The sequence below is a fragment of the Lepidochelys kempii genome, chromosome 9 (assembly GCF_965140265.1).
Source record: "Lepidochelys kempii isolate rLepKem1 chromosome 9, rLepKem1.hap2, whole genome shotgun sequence".
In the NCBI taxonomy this organism is placed as follows: Eukaryota; Metazoa; Chordata; order Testudines; family Cheloniidae; genus Lepidochelys; species Lepidochelys kempii.
Window position 1 is genome coordinate 49382323 of NC_133264.1, and position 14222 is coordinate 49396544.

The following is a 14222-nucleotide window of genomic DNA, read 5'->3' on the forward strand; positions in this document are numbered from 1 at the left end:
CTCGCAGGGTCCCTCATAAAAAGAAAATGAGGCAAACCCGGGGGTGGCAGCAACAGGAGGAGGGAAGGAATAAAGGTTAAGGATAGGAGCAGGGGCTGGAATGGGGTCGGGGCAGGACACAAACCTAGGCCATTGAGAAAAATAAGTGTCCCCATCCCCTCCCCTGACCTGACCCTGTTCCCATCCTAGGTTATCTTTCACAGGCCCACTCCTCCAGCGTTTGGCCGGACCCGTTCTCGGACCACCATTTGGTGGCCGTGACGGCCTCTCTTTCTTCGGAGAGGCCAGGGCTGGCCTATTGGCATTTCAATAAAGCCCACAATAAAGCCAGGGAAGGTGCACGCCTGGCTCTTCTGCTGTAGCCACACCCGGGGCGCCAGCAGGCAGAGGGATGTGTTGATAGAGCAATTGGAACGGGAGGTTTTAGCGCTAGAGAGGCATCTGGCCACCAGCCCCGTGAATCCACCCCTCTGTGGAGCATATTGGCAGAAGTGAGAGGAACTCCAGGCCCTTGACTATCTTCGGGCCTGGGGTGCCTTTGTTCGATCCCACATCCGTCTCCTGCAGGAGATGCATCGCGGCTCCCACTTCTTCTATGCCCTGGAGAAGAAGATGGGAGCTAAAAAGCAGATCATCTGCCTCTTGGCAGCTGATGGTACACCCCTCACGGATCCGGTGGAGATGTGCAAGAGGGCTCGGGTCTTCTACGCTAACCTTTTCTCCCCAGATCCAACCGATGCCAATGCCTGCGGAGTGCTTTGGGATGAACTCCTGACGGTCAGCACGGGCTACTGGGACCGGCTGGAGCTGCCTGTCACTCTGGCAGAGTTCTCGGAAGCCCTCCGTCTCATGTCCACCAATAAATCTCTGGGCATGGACAGGCTGACCGTGGAGTTCTACCACGTGCTCTGGGACATCCTCAACCTGGACCTTGTCTTTGTCTGGGCTGAGTCCTTAGAGAGCAGGGTCCTCCCACTGTCATACAGGCGAGCAGTGCTCGCCTTACTGCCAAAGAAGGAGGACCTCAGCTATCTCCAAAATTGGCATCCCATCTCACTCCTCAGCACGGACTTCAAGGTCGTGGTGAAGGCCATCTCGCTGCAGCTGTGGTCTGTGCTGGTGGACGTGGTCTATCCTGACCAGACCTACACCGTCCCGGACCATACCATCTTTGATCATCTTTATCTGGTCCAGGATCTCTTGGAGCTTGGATTTAGGGATGGTCTGTCATTTGCCCTCCTGTCTTTGGATCAGGAGAAGGCGTTTGACCATGAGCATCTCCTGGGCACTCTGCAGGCATTCAGCTTCGGGCCCCGGTTTGTGAGGTTTCTCCAGGTGCTGTACGCTTCCGCAGAGTGTCTGGTCAGGCTCAACGGGACACTGACTGCACCTGTCAGCTTCAGGCGAAGAGTGCATCAAGGTTGTCTGCTGTCAGGTCAGCTGTATACTCTGGCCATTGAGCCCTTCCTCCATCTCCTTCATAAGAGGCTGACAGGGTTGGTGCCACATGAGCCAGAGGTGCGGCTGTTCCTGGCAGTGTATGCCAACGACGTGGTCCTGGACCCAGAAGACCTGGTGCGGGTGGAGGCTTGCCAAGCTATTTATTCAGCAGCCTCCTCCACCCAGGTCAACTGGGTCAAGAGCTCGGGCCGGGTGGCGGGTGAGCTCCCTCCCACCCGCGCTTCAGCCCATCTGGTGGAGTGCGGGTCCGCTGCTTTATCTTGGCATTTACTTTTCTGCCACACATCCGTCTCTACTGGAGAACTGGCCCGGTTTAGAGAGCAGGGTAACTGGGCTGTTGCAGGGCTGGACAGGACTGCTCCGGTACCTCTCCCTTTCGGGGAGAGTGCTGGTCCTGTCCATGCTCTGGCACTGGCTCAACACCCTGTACTCACCCCCCATGTTCCTGGCCAACCTCCAGAGGTTGGTTCTGGAGGTTTTTTGGCCGGGACTGCACTGGGTCTCTGCAGGGGTTCTCCATCTCCCCCTGGAGGAGGGAGGACAGGGCCTGACGTGTTTGCACACACAGGTCCATGTCTTCCACCTCCAGACCCTGCAGAGACTCCTTTATAGTGCAGGTGGCTTGTCGTGGAGCATATTGGCGCATGCCTTCCTCCGCCATCTGCAGGGCTCCGATATGACCGGCAGCTCTTTTTTCTCCATCTGAGTTTTCTTCTGCGAGACCTCTCCGAACTGCTGGTCTTCTACCAGGACCTCCTCCAGGTCTGGAGGCAGCAACCAGGTCCTTTGTGGCCACCGAGGGGTTAGATCTCCTCGCGGAGCCCCTGCTACACAATCCTCATCTTTGTGTGCAGGTGGCGGAGTCCCCCTTGGTGCGCCAGAGGTTGGTTCTGGCAGGAGTCACCAAGATCAGAGACCTCCTGGACTACGCCCTTGGGGGGTTGGGTGGATCCCCTGCTGCTCGGTCGGCACAAGGGGCTCTCCACCCTTAAAACCCCCTGGTGCATTCTCCAGGAGGCAGCCCTGTCCCCTGCAGCTCGGGATTTCCTTGAGTGGGTCCTGCAAGAGGGTGCACCCCGCCTGCCCCTCACTCCAGGCCCTCCGGATCTTTCCATTGGTCCCCTGCCCCATGAGCCTTCCCGGCCTCCCCCTCCTCATACCCTGAGCTGGCTGCGTGTCTTGCAGCCAGTCTGTTTTCGAACCACATCAAGAGACCATCTATACGTGCTCGTGCTGCATACGCTTCATTTCCCCACCCTCATGTCCCACCCAGATATCAAGGAGCGGGACCTTTTACCAGCAGTAGAGGGTGAGGAACCCCAGTGAGCCAGTTTATATTCCATCTTAGTCCTGCAGCCTGCCGGGGATAGCAGCTGGCGGCTCCTCCATGAAGCCGTGAGCACGGGCATGTACTTGGCATGGTTCACTTCTGTCCCTGAAGCCTGTCCCTTTTGTGGCGTGAGGGAGACCCTGCTGCACGCGTATCTTCAGTGCACCAGGCTGCAGCCCCTCGAGTACCTCTTATTGAGGTTCTGGCTGCACTTCTCCCCCCCCCCCACTTGTTTATTTATGCACACCCGATTTGAGGCCCCACGAAGTCACAGGACCACCTTGTCAAACTCCTCCTGGCCATGGCTAAGGTGGCCATTCATAACACCAGGGAGAGGAGGTTGTGGGTGGGGGGGCTGTGACTGTGGGGCTGTTTTTCGTTCCTTTATCTGTTCACGAATCCAGGGAGAGTTCCCCTGGGCAGCATCTGCCGGCTCTCCCAATACCTTTGAGGAGCAGTGGGCGCTGTCCAGGGTTCTCTGGTTGGTGTCTCCTTCTGGTTCCCTAGTTTTGGCCCTCTGACCCCCACACCTGTTCCCGTTATTGCCTTTGCTGTCCCCTGAACTCAGTTGGGTTCTAGGTTTAGTAGCCCCTCCCTAGACTGGGGGAGGGGATTTTAGCAGTGAGAGAGCTAGTATTCTCTTAGATCCTTCTGGACTGAGTCTGTCACATCACCCACTGCTTCTGCTGACATTTCATTCACAACAGTGGGGGCAGGACAGGCCCCTCCCCCTCCTGAGATAGACAACAATACTCACTGTGCTCCATTGCATCTGTCTTCAGATATAGGTGGAGAGGGTCAGTAATAAGTCAGTTTTGAGAAGAGGGAGGCAAAAGTCATGGGATAAGATTTAAAATGACCCTGATTAGTCAACATTATTCCCCACACTTTGCAGAAACACTTTTCTTTGTCCTCAGGCACCAGCCAAGAGGGGTGGATTTGCGGATGGGAGGCTCAGTCAGAAAACAGTTACACAGCAGCAGTTAGTACACAGCCGCACAGCACAAGGGGGCGATGTGTTAAGACCTAAAATAGAAGTGGCTGAAATGTGGCAAAAATTAACTATTAACCCACTAGCTTGACCCAAATGGGGTACAGCTGAGTTGTTCCAGTCATGAGAGAAATCTTCACACCGTCTTAAAGCAGAGGTGACAACAACCCCAAGGGCAGGGAGGAACAGTATGGGGCTAATAGAGCCCCAATGCCATGCTGGAGAGCAGTGGCTCCCCCCTCCCCCCCCCCGCAATGCTGGGTGCACCTTACTCACCCCCAAGCAGAGCGCAGAAACAGATGGTTCACAAATGAGTGAGAATGATTAGAAGCTAGGCGCCGAGTCCATATGACAAGTGATGGGACGGCTCTACCAGCTGAGGCCTGATTGCCGATGGCTGTGACCCCTTTGTGTTGCCAGAGGGCCACAGGAAGCCACTGGGGCCAATCTCCAGCCCCAAACTCCAAGTTTCTGACATGTTTTTTTAAAGATTATTTTAACTACAACTCTGGTCATGCAATATTTATGCTGAAGCTGCACTGCACATCTGTCCTCTGCTGTGTCTGCAAGTCTAGGTAAGAAGCACCCAAGAACATCATAACTAGGAGAGGAAATAATTTTTAGCAAGTCATTTGATGTTATGTCATTATAAACTTTTCTTCTGGGTTAAAAGCAAGGTGGATGGAGTAATATTTACTCTTTGGTACTAATGTACCTTTTAAGCTTCATGCCTCTGAACCCCATTTCTAAAAGTAATCTTCCTTTTGATCGCCCTCACTGGCTGATGGCTGTACTTTGCATCTTTCCTGCCAGTCCTACATAGCTGACTGGCAAAACCAGTGGCTGAAATAGAAAGCAATCTGCAGGTCACAAATTCCTCGCCACTCATTTACTGCATTCAGAGTTTTTAAGGCCAGAAGGGGCCATGTGAGAGTCTAGTCCAGGAGTTCTCAAGACATATTTGGGTGGCCTTAGCGTGCAGCCACCAACTCTTGCTGGGGGCTGCTCTGGCAATTTTTCGTAAAATGCTTAATTAACTTTAGGCCAAACAAATAAGTATGCACATAAATTACAATGATTTGGACATGTGTATTTATGTAGGGGTTTTTTGCAGACTCAATAATAAAAAATAATGTACAGTTGTCTATTCTTTACTGGGCCTAAACAGAATAGAAACAACATAAGGTGCTTTGCACATTCTTGTGTTTTTGTTGGGGTTTTTTGGCTGCCTTTAAAAAAAAAATTGCTAGCTAGTAAGGCTGCTGCTGTGAAAATTATTATTTGTATGTATCACTTTTCACAGCAGACTTACTAACTAGCTGGGAGACAGTGAAACGTGATAAACAAACATACAAATATCGCTTTTCACAGCAGACTTATGCAGCCCTGGCAAGCCAGAATTAAGCCATGGATGGAGAGGTGGGTAGGGAGGCAGTGGGGGCCAGGATGATGGGGAGGGTGAGCCCAGGGCTGGCGCCCAAAGCCCCCCAGCTGGGGGATGTAGCCTGAAGCCCTGTGGCCAGGGGCTGGTGCCTGCCATCCCAGGGCTGAAACCAGAAGCCCAAGCCCCACCACCCCGGGAAGGTGGGGAACTCACACCAGCTGCCTGTTCCTCTGGCATTGTGGCTTCAGAGGAAGGCTGGGCCCAACTCCTGCTGGCAGCCCTGGGTGAGGAGCCACTATCCAGGAGGCTGTGGCTGCAAAAAATGCCTCTGGGGGCTGCAGGTGGCCACATTTGAGAAACACTAGTATAGTCTGACCACTTGCACAAAACAGGTCATAGAATGCCACCCAGTTATTCCTGTTTCAAGCCTATAATTTATTTGACTACTTGTGCATAATTTAAAGAGGCATCCAGTCTCAATTTAAAAACCATGATGGAGAATCCACCACATCACTACATAAATTGTTCCAATAGTTAATTACATCACTGCTAAGAAGGTGTACCTGCCTTTTGTCTGAGTCTGTCTCGCTTCAGCTTCCAAATATGGGACCTTGTTATGCCATGTTCTGCTAGATTAAAAAGATCTCTACTATTAGAAATCCCTTCCCCATGTAGGAACTTGTAGACCGTGATCAAGTTACTGCAACCTTTCTCTTAGATAAACTAAATCAACTGAGCTTCTTTACTCTCTCACTATATGACCTGATTTCCAGACCTCAGATCATCTTGTAGCTCTTTTCTGAATCCTTTCCAATTTGTTAACATCCTTTTGGAAGCATGGACACCAGTATCTCACTTATTTAAATTCAAGTCAGAACTTGTGTTGTTTAAACTTTCACACAATGTTTGTGATCAAGGCTCCAAGATACTGAAGCACGTGACTTCAACACAGCTACTTCTGCCCAGAAAGTTAGACGTCTTGCTGAATTGGGGCCAGAGTGATTGTTTCTTTACCGAACAGAACTGTGAAACCCGTCACTCTAATATGTGGAATACAGAGTTACTTAAGACAAGCTGTGCTGCAGTGGTTTAGTATTTTATTAAAGAGGAAATACATACACCTGAAAGAGGACACTCCTCAGTCACTCAAATTAGAACGTGTAACTTTGATATCAGAAAGGTATTCTTTAAAAGAAATCTACCTAAGCCTGTGCTTGTGCAAAAGAAAACAAATCACATTTATTTAAGAAAGTAGTATTTTTCTGAAGTAGTACACACAGAGTGATCTGTTCAGAGTCTGGTTCAAGAACTGAACATAAATTTGAGAAATGCATTATAGAATTAGCTGTTAAAACATTTCCCCAAATCTTGCCCTTCCCTATCCCCAAGCACTCCACTAAAATCCATGGGGTGTAATACAAGTTAGGATTTAGCCCATTGTGCTTAAGACTTTTAAACAGATCATGGTAAAGAGACACACACAGTAATTACTAACAGTTTGGAAAGAAATGTATCCTGACACAATGATATGGAATCTGTGTCACCAGAGGAAATTAAGTTAATCTTAGTCATGACCACCCAACTATTTTTCACTAGACACTACTATAGCCCTGCTGACAGCAGACGTGCTCGCGTAAATTCAAAGGAAGAAGGGGAGGTCTCCCCCTTCAGATTACTGAGCACTCAGGTTACCCTTTTCAATATTCTATTCCCTCACCAAAATATAATTTGTAATTATTTCCACTGTTCTCTCCAACAGGGCCCCTCTGACAATGTTAGATCCCTGAAAATACACTTAGACATCAACAGGAAGAACCCCTCCAGGGGGCTAAGTCAGCCAGGCAGGCCACAAGATGACAGATTTTCAGATTCCTCAGAGTCTCAAATTACATTTGAAGGATTATAATACAAATTCAATAGCATTAATTAAATTAATGCTTAAGACAGACCGCCACCAAGTAAAAACCCTGGTTACCCAAGAAAGACTAATCCCATATTAAAAAAACAAACCCCATTTAAATAGCTTTTTCTACAATCTTCCTTTAAATGTCAACCAAACAGCATGTTTCTTTAAGTGCTTGGTAAGACTGTATCTGCTCATGCACAAGGGCCGAATTCCTCATCTGTTTAACAAGCATTGCACTGTTTATATACTTCATCAAAACTATAAAACCTATTATTTCTCCTCTCAAAGTGTTATTTTAGTCAAAAAGTACAATATTACTTTATATAACAATTCATGTTAAATTCCTACCACACACACTGTTGTCTAAATATTTTCTAAAGGTGTTGATTACAAAGTGTATAAAAATTAGCAATAAGTCAGGATAGAGTGGTAAAGATTTTTCCATTTTACAACATAGAATAAGAGATTCTAGTATTGATAACTAAACCTGTACGTTTATATATCCTTATTCTCTCCAATAATTTTGAAAGGTAAATAGCAAACAAAAGAATTACAAGAAGGCTATGTTTACAGTCAGAAGCAGAACTGTTATTATGACTATACCTAACTGGTTCAGTCGTACAGAACTTTTCAAAGAACAATACATTTAGAGGTTGTCAAGGGACTGACGCATAAGGTCAGAAAAATGTTTATTTTCCCATCTTGCTTAAGTTTCATTTAGAATCCATCCATGTCTAACTGTTGAACTGGCTAGAGAGTACCTCTTTAGGATTCTCCAGCTAAAATACACACATACAAACGAAGGTGTCACAGACGTGTATTTCTTAATAGCACGACTATTGGTAACTGTAACCCAGTATGGTTTAACAACGCTACAACGATACATGTACATTGGGTCTTTAAAGCTTAGTTAAGGTAGATAATCCTTGTTTATCAAGATTTTCATCTAATCAGTGCCAATAAATTAAAATTCGGAGGAAATGGCATAAATACATTTAAGAGGTCAAATTAGAAAGAAGGGCTTGAGGAAAAGTGTTAGACCAATTAGCCATTTTCTGTCCTGCAACTCTTCACCCCAATCTGTTGTCTTTAGAGCTTGCCTTAAAGACAGTCAGACACGTTCAGACCTGGTCTTAGCAATGGCAGTAGTTTGGACCAATTAAACTAAACCCTAATCAAAACAAAGATAATGCAAATATTCAGACAAAGGGCAGAACCGAACTATTCGTTCATCTATCCCACCCCCCTTTCAATGCAGGATGGTTCTTCACAGAACATTCATGTTATTTTAGAACAATTTCTGATTGAGCTCTCTCCTTTAGCTGTCACTTCACAGCTAAATCCAGAGTAGCCTGTTTTACAACCGAAATCTTCACCTAAAATAAAAACAAAAACTAGCGCCGTTCTTTTTTGTTTAAGTCAGAAGAAAGAATGGCTGGCTCTGGCTAAATGATGTATTGGCAGCAAAACAATTCACTCATCAGTGGAGTTTAGCTCAATCCCGGCTTTTGAGTTATCAGGAGTTCAGCTATTGTGGACACATTACACATAGCCTGGAAGAGGGTAGGAGGCACTTTGCACTGCTCTCTCACAAGCTGGAAGAGGAGGAACTGAGAGGGTTTGAAAGGAATCACATCTGGACTGGAGAAAGGGGTGTGCTATCGGGGGAGCCTTTGGGAGGAGGACAGAGGAAGTACTTCGGATCTCCAACTGGGCGTAGATGTATGCGTTTGTGTGACAGAAGGAGAGAATAAAGACTTCTCGGCCATCAGGCCAACTGCATAACCTTCCCCATGCTGCTTTGTAATATCCCCTGTGCTGTGAAAGTACATCATAAATGTCCCGATAGAGGAAAACAGCAGGAGGGTGCGAGTCCTGTTACAATTAACTGCAAAGGAAGTGACCCAGACTAAGATAAGGCCCACTTTGTCATAAAAGCCATATAATTTTTTAACATTGCTTAAATGTAGAAGTGGGAGATCCGATTAGTGAAGGAGTGCATTAAAATTAATTGGTAGAATTAGTTATTCAAATAACTAACTCACTGATGTGTAAGTCTTGGTACTGCTCTTCTGTGAGGAGGTTGAAAAGTCTCAAGTGCAATGGGAAAAAGGACTTGTCAGAAAGAAAGCAAATATAAATGCTATAAAAGCAATATTGGTTAGTGTACGCAGGACTGATTCTAACATGGCATGTCACACTGTGGTTTCTATAGTCTCGATCACTTCCAGTTCACATGGTGAGGGCAACAGAAGGGGGCATTCGTCTGGCTCCCAACTGCTGTCTGGATTATAATCTTCTTCAGAACTTAGCTCGGCCCCCTCTTCAGTGTCCTCATCACATGACTCCATAAAGGGAACCCCAACAGCATTGATCCCAGAGTCCTCGGAGCTGGAAGGGGAAGAGCAGGGATCTATTTTTGGTTTATTGCTCTCTCTTGAAATTAAGGCATTGCGAACAGCAAGCTCCTCAGGCTTTATTTTATGGGGCGCAGCGGGAGGCTGCCGCTGGACATAGCACATCTTCCCATTGATGCATTTCACACGATAATTGTCGATAAAAAGGTCGGAAATTGTGCAGTATCGTGGGGAGTCGGGGGGTAATGGCAGTTGGAAGACAGGTGCAAACTTCAAGAAGCGTTCAGTGAGCGAGACCGAGATCTGAATGGTGTTTGTGGATTCCCTAGGTCGGATAGGTATTTCAGTGCTGGGAAGCTGTCCCACAGGAGTCATTGGCTGATAGACGTATTTACCTGCATAAAGAGAGTTAAAAACCATAATTGCTACAAACAGATTATATCATCTTATTATTATTAGTTCATCAATACAGAACAAAAATACATGGTGTTTCACCAAACTGGTTTAAAAAAAAACAAAAGAAAGCAGTCAGAAAACTCCTGTGAAAAATATTTCACATTAATCTTGTCTTTTAAACAGGGATCAGTTCTGACAGATATTTCCTTTGGTGAACTGAATCATTTTAACATTAATTAGTCTGTTCTTTGTCAAAGTGAGTTTATTTTATTCGTGTATTTGCATTTCCCTTTCTCTAGTCTCAAAACGGCCTCTATGTAGTTAGCAGATGGAATTTTAAGGCAGAAAATAAGGGAACTCCAAAGCTCTTCGAGTGCCTATGGCATTTTGATTCTCTGGCTATGTAATAAGAAAATAGGGTTCTGTTGGTTGTATAGTGGACTCCAACACTGTAGAGCTACGCTAAAGAAAGAAATAAGGAGATAGAGCTGAAAACCAGTACTTTGTTATGAAAGACAGAAATCTGAGACTACTTCAAAGGACCATAAAATGCAGCAATTAGTTTACATAATTACCTTTTAAAAGGTTTAAGTCTTACTATGATTTTCACAAACTATAAAGCTCAATTACAGAACAGTTACAAGCACAGGGGGGGGGGTTATCTAAGAAGAAAAAATTAAGCTATAAAATTATTAAAATTTCTAATGCCAGAGCTGTAAGTAGGTAAGCAGGAGGAAAGCAAACAAAGTAGCCATTATGTGCTTAACAACAGCTCAGGCAGTGTAGACATCCACCATAGGTGGAGAAGGAACACTGTTTATCCTACATCTTTTTTTCCCTACAAGTACCCTGGACTCTAAACTAACACATCTGAGCTGTACGGACATCCACATAACTTCTGTTCGGAAGGGGTGCACACCCTACCATGAGTAATGGACTGCCTGTGCTCAGCCAAGCCTGGGTGTGCAGTATGAAGTTACCATCTTTTGGTCCAGAGGCAAAGTACCATACAGGCACACATAGTCATATACCAGAGCAAATGTTTAAGTGTGTAAGCAAGAAATTGAATATCAAAGACATAGATTTTTGTTGCAATTCCCCCTCATTAGCATCTTGGTCTTTTTGACTCTCTAGAAGTCTGCCATTCCCAGTCCTGTGGCTTAACCATCCATAGTCAAAAACACATTTCACGACGTATTTCATTTGAATCTCAAAAAAATCTCCCACTTACAGGGGGCACTGGGGCCTCTCTAACTGGATTGTTTCTAGCTGTATTTAGTTTGATTTCTATATTTGCTTTGGGAATTCTTTTAAACATGGGACCGTATGACCTTTCTTGCAGAGCAATTTGTCTTTTTATGTAAGTACAGGGCCTACCATAAGCCATTCTTTAGCAGATTACGGGTGCTTGCCTTTTGAGGCTGCTAACCACAAGGGGTTTTTGAGCAAGGGGACTGTTTCAAGGTGAATGGAAGGCATTTCCTCTCATTCTTATTATGAAGATGTAGCTTAAAAGGAAATACAGTTATTAGCTTGCTGATGACGAGGTGCAGCACTGCCTAACACGGTTCAAAACACAGATTTTGTCTTTAAAGCACAGGATTCTTTATTATTTCCATCAGTGCAAACATACAGCACACACATGCAGAACAGAGACTCAGGACTCTGTGAGAACAGCGTCAGACCACAGCAACCCCAACCGGCCAGGGCAGGGCATGTCTAAATATTACAACCTCTAGGAGACACAGAGCTGGACCTAATGACACATCCATGGTTTAGGAGTAGCAGCTGTTAATTTAGTCTGTATTCGCAAAAAGAAAAGGAGTACTAACCAATTGGTTAGTCTCTAAGGTGCCACAAGTACTCCTTTTCTTTATCCATGGTTTAGTAGGTCTTGCAAATAGTCTCCTACCTCTGTACAAGCTGGGAGTCATGAAGATTTAGGTGCATTTTTAAACTCTCAACTTGGCCTATGTCCTGATCATCCTTTTCAAAAGCCCTAATGTGTTACAAGGGTGTGAATTATCACTACGAACAGTATCACACCAAACTCTCTTCACTTCAACCCTATCCTGGTTCAGCGCTAGGCCTGGTACCAGCAGCGGAATTGATGACTGGATCATTTGTAGCCATCCCAGTACTGAGTGCTGTGGAGCGTAATATCAGATTCCAAGGCCAGAAGGGACCATCATCTGTGATCATCTAGTCTGATCTCCTGTGTAACACAGGCCAGAGAACTTCCCCAGAATCATTCCTTGAGCAGAACCTTTAGAAAAACAGCCAAACTTGTTTTTAAAATTGTCAGTGATGGAGAATCCACCAAAACTCTTGGTAAATTGTTCCAATGGTTAATTACTCTCACTGTTAAAAATGTAATGTTTTATTTTTAGTCTGAATTTGTCTAGCTTCAACTTCCAGCCATGAGATTGTGTTAGACCTTTCTCTGCTAGATTAAAGAGCCCACTATTAAATATTTGTCCCCCATGTAGATCAAATCACTCCTTAACCTTCTCTTTATTAAGCTAAATAGATCGAGCTTTTTGAATCTATAATTACAAGGCAGGTTTTCTAATCTTTTAATCATTCTCATGGCTCTTCTTTGAACCCTCTCCAATTTATTAACATCCTTCTTGAATTCTGGGCACCAGAACTGGGACAGGACTCCAGAAGCTGTCAAACCAGTGAACTAACAGACATTGGACATGGGCATGGGCATAGAGACAAAAGAGACTGTGTGACAGCTCCCTCTAGCAGCCCAGATTTGCTTCTCTTTGATCCTTCTCACAGGAAGGATATGTCCCACTCATAGATTTCACATACTTGTGTGGAGAGTTGTACCCTCAATGGAAATCCTCACATATGATCAGATATATGAGGTCCCCGAGCAGTGGTATGATATCCTGGATGAAACAAGGTTTTCCTGCTCACTGATTCTGGGGGCTTGTGGGCATTCCAGTGCAGCTACCCATTGCTCTCTTGCTGCTCCCTGCTGCTTTTTTTGGAGAGGGGAAGAGGAGGACTTCCCTTTCTCTCTGCTCTCAAGAAAGATGGTTTCTTCCCACCCCACAAACCCTGAGTCCAGAGCACTCAACATTCCTGCCACCAGTTTAGGATCAGCCAGACAGAAATTGTGGCAAAACAAGCACTTCTGCAATTGCCCCTGAGCCCACTGCCATGGGTGACAAGTGAAAATGCAATGGGCTTTTCAGAAGAGATCATGAGAGCCAGCCTGCAAGTGAAAAACTAGTGTTGCAAAAAAAATTCTACATGGTTTTTGTTTAGAAGAGGTCGTAACAGACCCAACTGGGGGTTTCAAAAGTGTTTACATGAATCTGCCCAATGTTTGCCATTCAAAATGACCATCACACTTTAAGTTTACCTAAAACCAGATTTTTGGTGAACAAAAATTTTCAATTGTGTGTTTAATAGGGGTTGTTTTTTTTAATTGTGAAAGGCACAAAAATTTTCAAAAACATTGATTTTTTGGTGAAAAAATTCATTAAAAAAGGACTTTTTTTTTTTGGTTAATTAAAGAAAAAACTTTTCATTTGAAAAATTTTGGCTGGCTCTAGTTTACACACAGTAGGTTGTTGTTTGTTTTCTAAAACCAACCACACTAGAAAACCAGGAACAAAGGACACATTTTAAGGTTATTATACCAAAGAAAATCCAGATTAAAAAAAAATACACTTCTACCCAATAGTCTACCACCACTCACTGCAGAGTGTGTAATTCTGACAGACAAGTCCATTGTGCCATCAGTGTCTTCCAAAATAAAAACTTAGCGATGAAGTTTCTTAACACACATACAAACAAAATCAAACTGCTTTGTATTGGTTATTTTTAGTTTTTTTCCTCACAGAACAAGGACAGTGACTGCCCTTCGCTAAGTTTTCACTGCACACTTGGCTGGACACTTTACCATTCAGCATGTTGAACTGATGGGAGTACTGACTTTACACGATGACCCCTGGAGAATTTGGAGTAGGGTCTCCCTATGCTCTAACCCTTCCGGCCACTGACCCTGACTCCCTGGTTCAGCTATGACTGTTAGACTAGCAGAAAGGCAATTTATGAGCCCAACATTTCAAGTGTATTATGTCCCCTTTTTTAACTGAGCCCACATTTCCCTACTTCTACCATACCAAGGTCCCTGGACTTTATTGCCTTCAGAAAGAGTACCAACACATTCATTGTTTTCTGCTGAACATGGGGAAGAGCTGCTGACAGATGACCACGGTGGGTTGGCCATTCCTGACACTGCTGTTTAACAACCTGATCAATGACACTGTACACAACAGGACTCTCCATCTCCTGAGTCAGGAGCAGTATGGGGTCTGCCACTGAAAATGTGTTTCAACCCACCTGTCACAGGCAGTGGGGGTGCCAGTAGCAGC

General features: G+C 45.3%; 1 protein-coding gene across 1 annotated transcript in view; it reads right to left on the minus strand.

Moving 5' to 3' along the window:
• Nucleotides 1–6246: 6246 nt before the first annotated feature.
• The window catches only part of C9H3orf70 (chromosome 9 C3orf70 homolog), a 34548-nt gene continuing 26572 nt past the window's right edge, over nt 6247–14222 (minus strand). Inside the window, exon 2 of the mRNA XM_073360268.1 lies at nt 6247–9824. Coding sequence (XP_073216369.1) covers nt 9268–9824 — 557 coding nt within the window. The 3' untranslated portion in view covers nt 6247–9267. The remainder of the gene's footprint in view (nt 9825–14222) is intronic.